At 42.2% G+C, this 13,062-nt stretch overlaps 1 protein-coding gene across 2 annotated transcripts in view; it reads right to left on the bottom strand.

Moving 5' to 3' along the window:
• The window catches only part of CA8 (carbonic anhydrase 8), a 53,727-nt gene extending 49,671 nt beyond the window's left edge, over nucleotides 1–4,056 (bottom strand). The window contains exons 1-2 of one of the 2 annotated variants that reach the window (XM_042786189.1): nucleotides 3,698–4,056; nucleotides 3,128–3,319 (exon numbers count right to left, since the gene is read on the bottom strand). In XM_042786189.1, coding sequence (XP_042642123.1) covers nucleotides 3,128–3,319; nucleotides 3,698–3,779 — 274 coding nt within the window. In that variant the 5' untranslated portion in view covers nucleotides 3,780–4,056. The remainder of the gene's footprint in view (nucleotides 1–3,127; nucleotides 3,320–3,697) is intronic. The other variant, XM_032994870.2, reaches the window with a different exon arrangement.
• Between the last annotated feature and the right edge of the window lie 9,006 nt (nucleotides 4,057–13,062).

Genomic DNA, 13,062 nt, shown 5'->3' with positions numbered 1-13,062 from the left:
TGAGGCCCAATCTACTTTGGAATTAATCAGTGGAAACGTTTGACCCAGGGATTTCTGAATCTGCTTCAGATCAAATATTACCTCACAAGCTATAAGTAACTTCCCACTGAAATCACTGAATATTGGCTTCTAGACAGGGTTGGATTTTACTTAAGGACACTCAAAGTCTTCCTCAGAATCCATTAAATTCTAGCTTACATTTCACAGACTTTGAATGAAGCTTTTACAATCTCTGATTATCGACAGGATTATTTAATTGCATAACCTACAATTTCAGGGGATTAAAGTTCCATAATATAAAGTTATTTTGACACACAAACTAAACGGCCTTAGTTTGGAGCACAAGACATCATGTAATAATAAAACATGATTTAGCAATTGAATCATATTGCAGCTGTACAAACACAAAAACAAAAGTGCAGAACTATAAAAAAACCTGAAGAAAACTGATCAGTTAGGGTTTCCATAAGCAATTACACTGAAGAAGAAAGTGAAATAGTCCAATGAATCCTCCTTTAATAATCCTTCCTAACTAATCTGACAGCCATTACGGTTTTTAAAATGAAATGTCCTAAGTGCAGTTATAGAGTCAGATTTGATCGTTAAATTTGCTTTATCTATATGCTATCTACAACTATAACCTACAGGGAAAATCTACAAATCTGGTGAACACTGCGGGAAACAACCAATTGAAGTATTTAGGGAAATCTGGACAAATAAAAAGAAACATGTTACTCAATTAGTGCCACTTCTTAGGAAAATTAAGCATTTTCTCTCTTTTAAAATATTGCTCCTGGAGAATGTGAAACTAGAACAAATGTTCTCTGTATGATGTAGTTCTGGATCTCCAGAAGCTTCAAAGAGTTTATTTTATTATTGTTATATAATAATTATTATTATGAAATTATAAAACTGATCCCATGATAAAAGTATCTCAACGCATGAAGCATGTTTATCTTTCCTTTGCCTTTCATCAAATCTTGATCCTTGTCAATGCATGAAACATACTTAACTTTGCTTTGCCTTTCAGCAATTTTTTGTTCTTCATTAGAAAATCATTCTGAAACCATCATCCACTGTGCAATCCACTGCTGGCTTAAAAGAAGTCTCTCTGGTAGCAGGATACCCTCTAAAGCATTTTTCAATATACAATTCCATGACATAGCTGGTCATGCTTCTTCCACCTAACGCACAGCACATGTACAATGATCGAACTGGAAGCAGTCTGTGAAAATGTTTGCAATTAAATAATGAGAAGGATTTAAGAATTCCAGACGGACTGCATGTCCTGAATTAAAGGATAAAATCAATCACCAGTAATGACAAATTGATTTTTAATATGTCTCTTAATCAGTTTGCTTTTTTCCACAAAGAAGTTTTTCTTCGACCGCTAACATTACAGTAGATGAGGATCTCTTCCACATTAATTGGACAGAGTTTCAAAAGCATTTAGTGCTCAACAGTTCCCATTAAAATAATCTGGCTAAATGGATTTGTCATCAGAGATCCCCTGTGAGGAAAAGAAGCTGCAGGAGTTTCCGCAGTTCCTGAAAACTGGCCAGAATACTAGGTCAAACACAGCTCATTAACTCTTTCTCCTCTTGGTAGGAATAACAAACGTCATCTTCCCCCCTCCCAAAAATGGAAAAATTATCCCCCAGTTTACAAACTGAGAATGGGAAATGATGTAACGTAAAATCTAAAAAAAAAGCTGAAACTAAACCAAGATTTCTTAGATCATAATTCCATTCCTCAGTCATAAACTTTTATTCTATTTCACCTTTTCTTATATTTCCAGTTTCATCAGTCTGGCATCACAGTGCATTCACGTTTAAAAAGAAATCTGTCCTTCTCTTAAGTCTTCAAGGGTTTTGCACATGCGTTTAGGTGTGTCGGTCCCACCTTACTACATATTACTACTAAGTTACAAACTGCCCTTGGGAAAAGTAGGGTTGAGGGAGTTGCATTTTGGCATGCAAGCGATGATGTCTTTTGCAGTCACTCTCACCTCCTCCACAGGAGAATTCAAGAACCTTCCTGATCCAGCAGAGAGACCTTTACTCCTTGGGAAAACAGCTCTGCTCCTCACGAAGGCAGTAAAACTGACTGGAAGTATAAAATTTCTATCCTGTTGCAAATCTGCCAAATTCTGTGCAAATAAATGTTCTGTGTTGCAATACTACATGGAATTTATCATGAATATTACATTACGAAGGAAAGCATCATTAGTAAAATAACAAATCCTTCCTTTTTCAAAAATCCAGTGTAAAACTGAACTGACTCCACTCTCAGCACAGCTATAGCTCCCAGGACTACTGGGATCTCAGAAGGAAACAAAAGATGGACTGTCTCATGGCTTGACAACATTCAGCTGTTTAGATGCCCCGAAAAGGCTGTTACTAGCGAAGATTGGTTCAAATAACTTGGATGCTTTTCCAAACACACGGTAAGAACTACTACAGTGCTGAAAAGCACAATGGACATTTTTTTTTCTCCCTACTTCCTTGACAGTTGTCTCCTTCATACAGAAGAGTTTACCCACATGAAAGGTCTGAATGAGATACTGCAATTTCACTTAAGTTGGAATTGTTTCTTTAATTATTTGCTTCTAGTTTTTATTTGATGAATGACACTAAAAAAAAAAACACAAAAAAAACATTAAGGAATGCGGAGTGCTTTGCTACCTGCTCTTCATCACTACTGTAAGCACGATGTATCTATCTTAAGCCGCCCAATTCTGCAGTCAGTATTCAGAACCCACTCAAATTAATGGAAAAAGCTCTTTTAACGTACACAGTCTTTGGCCTGAGGACAGATTTTGCCAGCTGTACAAAATGGTTTGGCATCTCACCGTGTTAGGGACAGCCTGGACTGCTTCTGAACGCAGACGGGCCGTCAGCGCCAGTGAATTAGATGACAGCACCACAAGGAGGGAACTCTGGACGTGCTCGGGAGCAGTCTGACTGACCGGTTTGGGTGTTGACACCTGCAGCTCCCACCGCAGACCTTGCTCCTTTTCCCCACCGAAGCCAACAGCAACGCTCTCACCGGCCGAGCGGGCAGCGAGCCGTGAGGCACCGCAAAGCTCTAAGAGGGGGGGGAAAGCAGGGGCCGTGTCTCAGCCTACCTGATTTCGACTTCAGGGCAATCTGGATGGAATGCCCGTCGTTGATCACTTCACAGTCACGACACACGACGTAGTTTGGCGACAAACGCACTTCCAGGAGCGAGGGGTCATATCTGGCTTCTCTCGAGTTCAAGTTAATCGGCGACTGGTACTCCCCGTTAGCATCAGGGAAAAGCAGCCCCCACTCCACTCCTGGGACACAAGGGAGAGCCGTTACGGGGGGCAGCCGGCACGGCGGCTCCCCGGGCCACCCACCCCGACCGCCCCGCCGCGGGAACCGGGGGGGGGGGGCGCCAGCTCCGCGGGGCCGGCCCCGGTCACCGCTGCCGATCGGCTCCGCGGCCGCCGGCGACCGGCCTGCCCCCCGCTGCGGGCCGGCGCCTCCCCGCGGCTCGGGGCGGCCGGGGGGCGATTTGGTGCGTGTGTGTGTGTGTGTGTGTGTGTGTGTGTCCCCTCAGCTTCTACCCCCCCCCCCCCCCCCCCCAGCCGTTGCTTCAATCCTCCCGCCGCCACCTTCCCCCGGCCGCGGGGAAAGTTTCTCCCCGCCGCAGCCGCCGCCCGCCTCCTCACCTTCCTCGTAGCCCCACTCCGGAGCCTCCTCCCGGCGCGGGAAGGGCTCGGCGCCCTCGATCAGGCTCCGGTCAGCAGCCATGGGCGGGCACCCTGCGAGCGGCCCCGGCTGCCACCGCCCGGCCTGGGCGGGGGGGGGTGGGGGGGGGGGGCGCGGTGCGAGGGGCCGTGAGGCTGCGAGCGCGCGTGTGTGTGCGCGCGTGAGGGTGTTGCGAGGGGAGGTGTGTGCGAGGGGGGCGAGGCGGGCGCTCCGCACCGTGCCTCGGCCCTCCCTCCGCCCTCCCCCCGGGCAGGGGCAGGGGGCGCGGCCGCCGGCCCGGCGGTGGCAGCCGGGGGAGCGGGGAGAAGGGGGAGCCCGGGGCGGGAGTCCCCCGTGGGCCGCTGCCCCCCTCCCCCCCCCCCCCCGTGCGCCTTTCCGCGCCTTCCCCTGCAGGCTGCTCCCCTCGCCTGGGTGCGTGGGTGTCCCCGCAGCTCCCGCTGCACCCCCCCCCCCCCCCCCCCCGAGATGGGCACAGGTAGCGAGAGCAGCTTCAACAAGGGGAAAGGCGAAGCGGTGCCCCTGGGGAGGAACAAGCCAGGCGCTGGTACAGGCTGCGGGCCACCGGGCGGGAAAGCAGCTCGGCGGGAACGGACCTGTGGGTCCTGGTGGGCACCCGGCTGGACATGGGCCATCGCCGTGCCCTTGCTGCAAAGAAAGCGAATGGGTACTCGGGGCTGAATTCGGCAAAGCTAATGCCAGCAGGTCGAGGGAGGCGATCCTGCCCTTCTGCCTCAACACCGGTGAGGCCGCAGCGGGGGTGCTGGCTCCCAGGTCTGGGCTCCCCAGTACGAGAGAGAGACGGATGTACTGGAGAGAGTCCAGCGAAGAATCACGGAGGTGGTTAAGGGACCGGAGCATCTCTCCTACGAGGAAAGGCTGAGAGAGCTGTGGCTGCTCAGCCTGGGGAAGAGCAGGCTCGGTGGGATCTCGCTGATGTGTACAAATACCTGAAGGGAAGATGCAAAGAGGACAAAGGCATTTTTCTCTGGTGCCCAGTGACAGGACCAGAGGCAATGGGCACAAACTGAAACACAGGAGGTTCCCTCTCAACATCGGGAAACACTTTTTTAATGTGAGGGTGACTGAGCCCCTGGCACAGGTTGCCCAGGGAGGTTGTGGAGTCTCCATCCTCAGAGATACTCGTTGTAATGCAGTCCTGGGAAACTTGCTCTGGGTGGCCCTGCTTGAGCAGGGGATTTGGACAAGGTGATCTCCAGAAATGCCTTCCAATTTCAGCCATTCTATGATTCTGTGGTTCCTCCTCACCCCACAGCACTGTGCCCCTCCTGTGGAGGGATGGAGGCCCTCAGTGAAGGTAAGAGAGACACTGAATAAGCAAGGGATCCCAGCTCTGTCCCTTCTGTTCTGAAAGTGGGTTGAGGCCTCCATTCTCTTTACAGTGACCCCTACATTTAGGCCACATCCAGGAGTGTGACTTCAGCTCCTCCTGCAGAATATATAGGATATAGGGTTTGAGGACAGTCTCTCCCCGAGATCAGATGCTTTAATTCAAGGATCCTTCCCCTTTGCCAACAGCCATGTATGGACCTAGAGAACATTCATTCTGTCGAGGGAAAAAGGGACAGAAGGGACCTCTGTAATTGAGACCTCCCCTAGGCAGTGGCCCAACCACTTGCATTAGTGACAGCAAGGGGAATGGGAACCCAGCAGTGACGGTCTGCAATCCCTGACAGCAACCAGGAAATGTTACAGAGGCAGTCAGAGTTGCTATCGTGATAAGTGGAAGTGCCTTTTGCTTACCATCCTTGGCCACTTAAAGACAGTGACCAGACCTCCCTGCATTCTGATATCCCAGGAGGATAACAGCCCCATCCTGTGCTGTTGATCCACAAAGTCTGATCTAGGTGTGGACCTCACTGTGTTTCAGTGTCCCCCCCCCAGTCACCAGTAGTACCTGTGATTCCTGTGCAGGGCTGACACGGGAGCAGAAATTATCACCAGCGTGAAAGTGAGATGAAAGAAGGACTGAGCTGGAACTTCATTAATGAAACAAGAGAGTACTGGTTCGTGAGCTGTGTGCAAGGTGAAAAGAAAATAGGACAAAAGAAGTAGAATGTACTGGGTTGGGGTTTTTTCAAGAACAGAACAGAAACACAGGTTTCCTTCCGCCGGATCATTGGTTACTATCTTCACTACTGATACTTGAAAGGAGTATATACTATCCAAACAAACCACAACGATGTTGCAGCTTATTGAGGCAAAAAAGCAAATAGACATTTTTTCTCATATAGTGAACACTTAACATCAGTACAAACAGAAAACTCAGATTTTTTATCATTAATTTTAGTCACATGAGATATTATGTTTTGTATGCATACCTGTCTCCCATACTGAACTGGCTTTATTGGTTGTTAAGTTTTATCCCCCTAATCACTTCTTAAACACACACTAGTTGTTTCTATTAATGTCAGTCCCTTTGAATCATTGCTCAACCACATGGGGAAAAAACAAACATTCCCCTAAAGCATCACTGATTCTGCTCCATCTGACTGGAAATTAATTTTCCTCTTCAAACAGTCTCACCTTTTGAAAAAAAAAAAAAAAAAACACCAAAACAGTCCTAGGAGGCTAGGTTCATTCCCTTGCTCCTTGAAGCACAGTGCTTCATTCATGCCCTCTATTAAGTCCTTTCCTGCAGCAGCTTTCCTGTGGGACTTCTGTTCTAGAATTTCACACTTATGAGGGGCAATACCATCAGACCTGCAAGTTCCTGTTTTGAAATAAATACTCTTCGTGGACTTTCCATAGTTTTAATGGCTTTCGTTTGTAACTGAGCTTAAGAACTAAGCCACTTGTATTCATTGCCCTTTCTTTTAACATTTCCATTCTTTCCATATCTCTACAAAATTAGTCATAGCAGGTAAAGCCTTACCGAATAGTTGGCGTTTCTTTGTTCCCCTATGTCTACTTAGTTGTCTTCTGTGCAAATATTCTATTTTTTCCATAGTATCTGTCAGGCATAGCATGATCTAATCAGCAAGTTAGATTCCACTGAAGATTTCTATGGCTTCTTTAATAGTGAAGTGTGTAAGTAACAAAGGAGTTCAAGGGTATGTCTCCACAATGAAATGAAACGTGGGACAGAGCCCTCACATTTAACTCCAACCACAAATGTGGATATTGACCTGACCAATCTCTGCACAAACCAACTCATTCATTTTTGGACCCAGCTTCAGGTAAAAGGATTGAGACAATCAGATGGAGATAGCGGCATGATCTAAGCCTTGTTCAAGATCAGTGAGATGCGGTCAACCTTTAATGATGTAGGCACTCTTGAAAGTGTTGTGCTCCAACAGTCCATTTTTGTTCCCATGTAGAGTACACTGATGGTGCCCTGTGCACTGCCCCTTGCCACATATTGAAGTACTGGGCAATCATCGAGAAACACTCACTGTCACAGCTTTATGTTACCTGATAAAGTTGTCCCAGGGCGTCCACTAACACTCTACCGTTCTTTCCTCTTTAATTAAGCACGCTCTTTGTGGGGACCACTTGGTTTATGTCAGCCATCTGTGTTCCATCCCTCTCTTAAACTGACCTTATACAAATCTTCAGGAACTTTATTATTACTAGACATCTAAAGTTCAAGTCTGTGTAGAAGCTCCCAATAATTGACTTGACTATGAAAAGATGTTAACTATATAGCTATAATGCACATAAGTATACTCTTTATTCTGTAAAAATGCATTGCTTGTGGTGTTTGCTACATCGACTCAGCAGACTGAAAAACCTGTAGGGAGGCATAGTTATGGCCCTCAAGCTAGTATCAAATTGATGGGCAAAAATTAGGAGCAGCCCAGCCAACATGAGCTTCATAAGTGACATGGCACCTCACCAGCAGAAAAGTAGGAGCAGGACACCCATCTCCCGAATCCTGGGTTCAGCCTTTGATTGTGTGGAACGTGCTGGCTTCTTGTTTAACTGGTATTAATGATCACACCCTTTGGTGACACCAGATAAAAAAAATCTCAGGCACAGATCCAGGGCTTAACAGTTCCTCTTTGAATTCAGAGGACAGTAGTTCAGGAGCCGGGGAGTTTCTGGCATTCCCTTTTGTCAAATGAGAACCAGAATTTCGAAGCATGTTTGGTATAATATTTAAACCTGGTGAGACTGTAAACAGCTTTTATTGTATTTCTTATATCTAGATATACTTATTATTATTTGTTATACAGTTACTGATTTTTTTCAAAAGACAATATACCTTCCCTAAAGACCTTAAAATGTATATACTGGGAAAACCAGGCCTGAGACAAAATTCTGCATCCAAACACTGTGAAATTTTTATGTGTTCATTGTCAGTAATGACTAGCAACATTCTTTTAAGAGGTTACATTTCAACAACTGTATTTATTGCTTTCACCACTCCAAAAGGGAGAGGTCAATGCAGGGAACTGTACAGGTTACTAAGAAATCTGTAGGAAAAAGTAAAGCAGGATCAAATATAAGTTATTTTAAACTATACATTCCTACCTGCAGGGTTCCTTACAGGCCACAGAACTGACAGTTATCCCTCTGATTTCAGGGGTGAGAAATTCAGACTGTGAGATGATCATATTTCCTTTATTATTCAGTTGTTTCTTTATTACATTGCTTCCAGCATAGAGTAGTTGAGGGCATGCAGAACTTAATATTATGATAAGGAAAGAAATGTTATGTGGGATATTAGAGTATTCCATTTGGGCAATTTAGAGTTCATTTATGCATCTCTAAGCCAGATGTCAGTTCTTGCCAAGGTGTCCTGAAAGAAAAGGCAATGCCCGTACAGCAACATAGGCAACTGAAGGGATCAGGAGCATCCAGCTTTCTCAGTGAATGGGGCTTCCTATTTTGTGTCCTGTGTTAGACTGTGAGGTTGTGCAGCAATCCTCTCTCACGTCGTCTTGTTTCTGTCTTCCTTTCTTGCCAGGTTACTCTCTCAAATTAGTTTGATTCTTTTCCAAATTTAGAAGTGTAAGTAGAAAGTTTCTGCATTTCACCATTAAAGCAACAAACTTATATAGAACAAAATTGAAAACCTCTCTGACATTTTAAAAGGAGCTAGTTTATTACAAGGAATAATATTCCAGTATTCTTGGAATAATATTATTTGCCTATTATTTTTTTTCTGCAGCTGAAATAATGTTACAAAAAGGAAAAGGATGGTGGGATGGTATAAATAGTCCAAGATGAAAAGGTGAAGAGAGAACATTTTCAATAAAGGGACCATTTATAGCAAAGAGAAACCGCTTATAGTGAAAGACTCTGTATGTTTGCAGCTCAGGTTTACCTTGGCAAATGCCATCCTGCAAATATTGCAAAATATGTCAGCTGGATCCCGATTTCCCCTCACATCCACACCAAAGGGTGGTTTTCAGTGGCCTTGTGTGTTTTATGGTATGCAAGTGTAAATTTGTGCTTCTTGGCTTTGACAGTTAATAGAAGAGCAGGCTGGTGCTGTGCACGCCTCACGCATTTCACTTTACAATATACGGGTTTTGGGAGGGTAATTCAAAGGTCAACACATTGATCTGAAAGTGTGTACACAAGTTTTTCTCCAGTACATATGTAAAACTCTTACATGCAAAACTGCATCTGTAAGAATGCACAAGAGGTGAAGGGAAAATGGGAACATGCTAATATTTCTAAACAGATGGGCATAATTGGCATTTATTCTTCCAGTGTTCAAATGTATAAAACGGGACTATTATGGCTGCCCATAAGAATTCACACATACAGCTAGAGGACACTAAAACTACAACAAGGTAGTTTCAAGTTCTTGAAAGAAAAGCTGAGGAATAGGAAGCCATTTCTAAGGACTAAAAATACCACAGTCAAACGGGAAGTGAAGAAATAATAAAAAATACAGTATAATTAAGGGCACACTAAAAAAATCAGAGAATAAATTAGTGCAGCCTCTTGGAGCTTTTCTTTTCTCTAACAGGGTCTAGACCTGGAAAATCTGTAAAGAACTATAAAAAGTGGCAAAGACAATGGGAATTGCTGATGAAGTTAAAGTACAAAAGTAAAATGAAATCTTGCAGACAATAGAAGAGTAGAAAGGAAGTGAGATTTATTTTTTTTTTCCCCCTAGTAGACTAAAAGGAAAAGAGGGATAAAGGATGAAATAGGATGTTTCTGAAACACAGAATGCATATGATAATCAAGGGCCCTGACATGGCAAAACTCCTATGTAAATAGTTCTTTATTTCTTTAGGAAGGAAGCAGAACTAAAGATACACCCAGACCCAAATTCAAGGAAGAAGATGGGAAGCTCAGAGGAAAAATCTGCAATAAGGAGATGACAAATATTTATTTACCTAACTATAATAATGTCAGATCTTTAATATTAGGTGAGATTCCCGAAGGATTATGAGTTTCATCTAAAACCTATTGAAATGAAGTGGCTCTTTGTTAGTGGAACTGATAGGCGTTAAATCTGCTACCTACAAATTAAATGTTTGAAAAAGAAGCACTGAATCAGAGAAAGACATAATATTTTCTCTTGATTAAAATAAAAGGAGAGAATGAGCTGAATAATGAGCCTGAGCAGTTTCTCACTAGAAGAGCATGAGCAGGTCTTGGCTCGAGGGTGTTTGCCTTTCATCTGGGAAGCGTGTGAAAAAGAGGAGTCACTGATCAGGATCAAGTGGCAAGAGAATAACAACACATATGAGTCTGTAAAATGGTGGTGAAAGGAGAGTCAGTTCTTCATTCATTCTACTAAGTTTTGCTTATCAATGTGTAAACATCCATAGATGACAGAGTGCTCACGTGCCCCATTCTGTTAAAGCTTTGAAATCGTACATTCATACTGCGATCTGGCTTCCTATATCACAAGCTATTACATTTCACACAGTTACTCATGTATTAAGTTAATTATTTGGCTATCAATAAATAATAACCTGTGGCTTGCCACAGCACGTTTTCCAGAAATTCATGACCTGAAGACACCAAGAAATGAAGAATTCATTACTTCGACAGTATGTTCCAATGGTTAATCCCCTTCAGTGTTGACTAATGGGTACCCAAATCTAATTTGAATTTATCTGGCTTTAACTTCCAGCCACTGGTTCACATTATGCTTGTTTGTCTTGATGGAAGAGCCCTTATTGCTTTGTGTTTTCTCTCTAATTGACTCACCACTTTAGTCTGGTCACCTCTGTGTGGTCTAAACAAGAGGAACTCATTAACTATTACAAGAGGGTTAAGACCAGGATATCTTGGTTTTAGCTTTTTTTCTGCACATTTTCCCATTTTCCACATTAAAAATACAGGCACCAGAATTCTCCTGTGTAGCTCTTGTTTTCACCCCTGTGTTCTCATTCGTTTCTTTTTTCTCCGATCATTGACGATTAACATTAGTCTTTTTTTGCTGTTGAATCAGATATTAGAGTTCGTGTTCTGCAGATGTTTACTATAAACATAAATCCTCTTTCTGAGTCAGGCTATCCAGGAGTCAGTCTACAGAATGTGGACACAGCCTGCATTATCATTTTATGTTTAGTTGACCTAAAATACCATTCATTTGAATGAGTCCTACTGTTCATTTTTAATCAGAATCTTGTACACTAGTAAACCATATACTTCATAAAAATCTGTAATCTCATTATATATGTTTGTTTGACAAGACATACTTTCAGTAAAAATACTGTCATTAGCTTTAATTATATTCCTCTCTATTATGCTTTTATGACCGTAATCCCATATCAATGTTTTTTGTATTTTTTTTCCCAGAATTTATGTCAGGCTAACCAGACTAATTATCTAGATTACCTCATTTCTCTCTTTTTTCTTTAATATTTAGTAATGTTAAAATTCTTTAAGTCTTGTAATATTATCCTGGATTTGTTAAAACTTTATAGAAAAGACTGAAGATCTGTTCAGCCAATTCTTGTAGAACTTTAAGGTGTGACTACATAAATTTCAATCAGATTTTTAAATTATAAGTTTTATGATATTGTATAATACCACTTAGCTATTAATGAACTGCAGAAGTCTTTAACCACACACGATGTAAGAAGGTCAGACTCTTTCTCTCCAAACACAAAACCCTCAAAATATTTATGAATATTTTACTTCTTTATCATTAACAATTCCACAGTCTCAGCCAGTAATTGACTTTGTGTTTCTTTTCTTACTAATGTAGTTAGAAAATGGTTACTTATTTGTGTGAAACCTAGCTATGGATTCTTCCTGAAAGTGTTCATCAATATTCTATAATTTCTACTTGAATATCTACAATTTCTATTTCGACATTTGTATACTCCTTTTTCCACTTATTACAGTTGTTATTTCTAATTATTTTTTCTATTCACCTCTGAATCAGCATCAGATTCTAAGTACGGAGGCTCTTCTTTTTTTTCAGTGTGACACTTTGTCACATTTTATAACAATGAAAGAGGTCCCTATTTTCATTCAATTTTTTCTACCTTTTTACTCTCAAATCATGTCACTTGTAATCTTAGCGATAGAAAACAAACTGTATGATTTCAAAGTATATACAGCAGGAAGCCAAAGATATAGAAAGAGGTTTACAGTTTCAAAGTCCAGTGGTCAGCTGCAGATAATAATTATTAAGGAGCAAATATTTAAAGGGAGACCAGGCAGTAAATGATAGAGGATAGTGTGAGATAACACTGTAATGCTGCTACAAAGACTCTTAGCTTACCACCTCAGTTTTGCAATTCAAAACAGTTCAACTGGAACCTAGGAACAGGAGATGTTTCCATTCAGATTTAGATTTTACCATCTGTTAATCATGTTTCCATGTAGATAACTAGGAAGAAGCAATTGATTTTGTTCTAATTTAAGTGATTGGGGTAGGAACAATGAACACTGATTTCTTGAATTAGTGTTCTTCCAGGGTGATAGCAACATAAAAAAGAATGTAGCACTACCTGTCTTAGATGTGTTGTAAAAAGAATCACTAAAGGGATTTATCTTTGTATCCCAAACCTCAAAAAACTGAGATCTTACACGGACACAGACATACTCATATTCAGAAGTGCGAAGGGACTGCTAACTTTCCAAGTCACTGAACAACTTCAAACAGCAGCCATTAAAAATAAAAACATTTACATACACTGAATATGAAATCTTTGCCCCAAGCGCCCCAGATTTTCATGCAGGAAGTTATCCAGTGGCTTGAATATTTTACCAATGTCCTGCAATACATCCATATACAGCAATTTTACATTAAAAAAAAAAAAAAAAAGGAAGAAAAAGGCATCAGAGAAGACTTCTTCACTAAAAAAAAAAGAGTTTGATATAAGTCTTTTTTATTTTTTTTCCTGTAAGATTTTGTATTTCACATAGCCGCCTT

The sequence above is a fragment of the Tyto alba genome, unplaced genomic scaffold (genome assembly GCF_018691265.1).
Source record: "Tyto alba isolate M040663 unplaced genomic scaffold, T.alba_DEE_v4.0 Super-Scaffold_9, whole genome shotgun sequence".
NCBI classification, from domain to species: Eukaryota; Metazoa; Chordata; class Aves; order Strigiformes; family Tytonidae; genus Tyto; species Tyto alba.
Note: the sequence above shows the minus strand (reverse complement) of the source record. Positions and strands in the feature narration are given on the sequence as shown.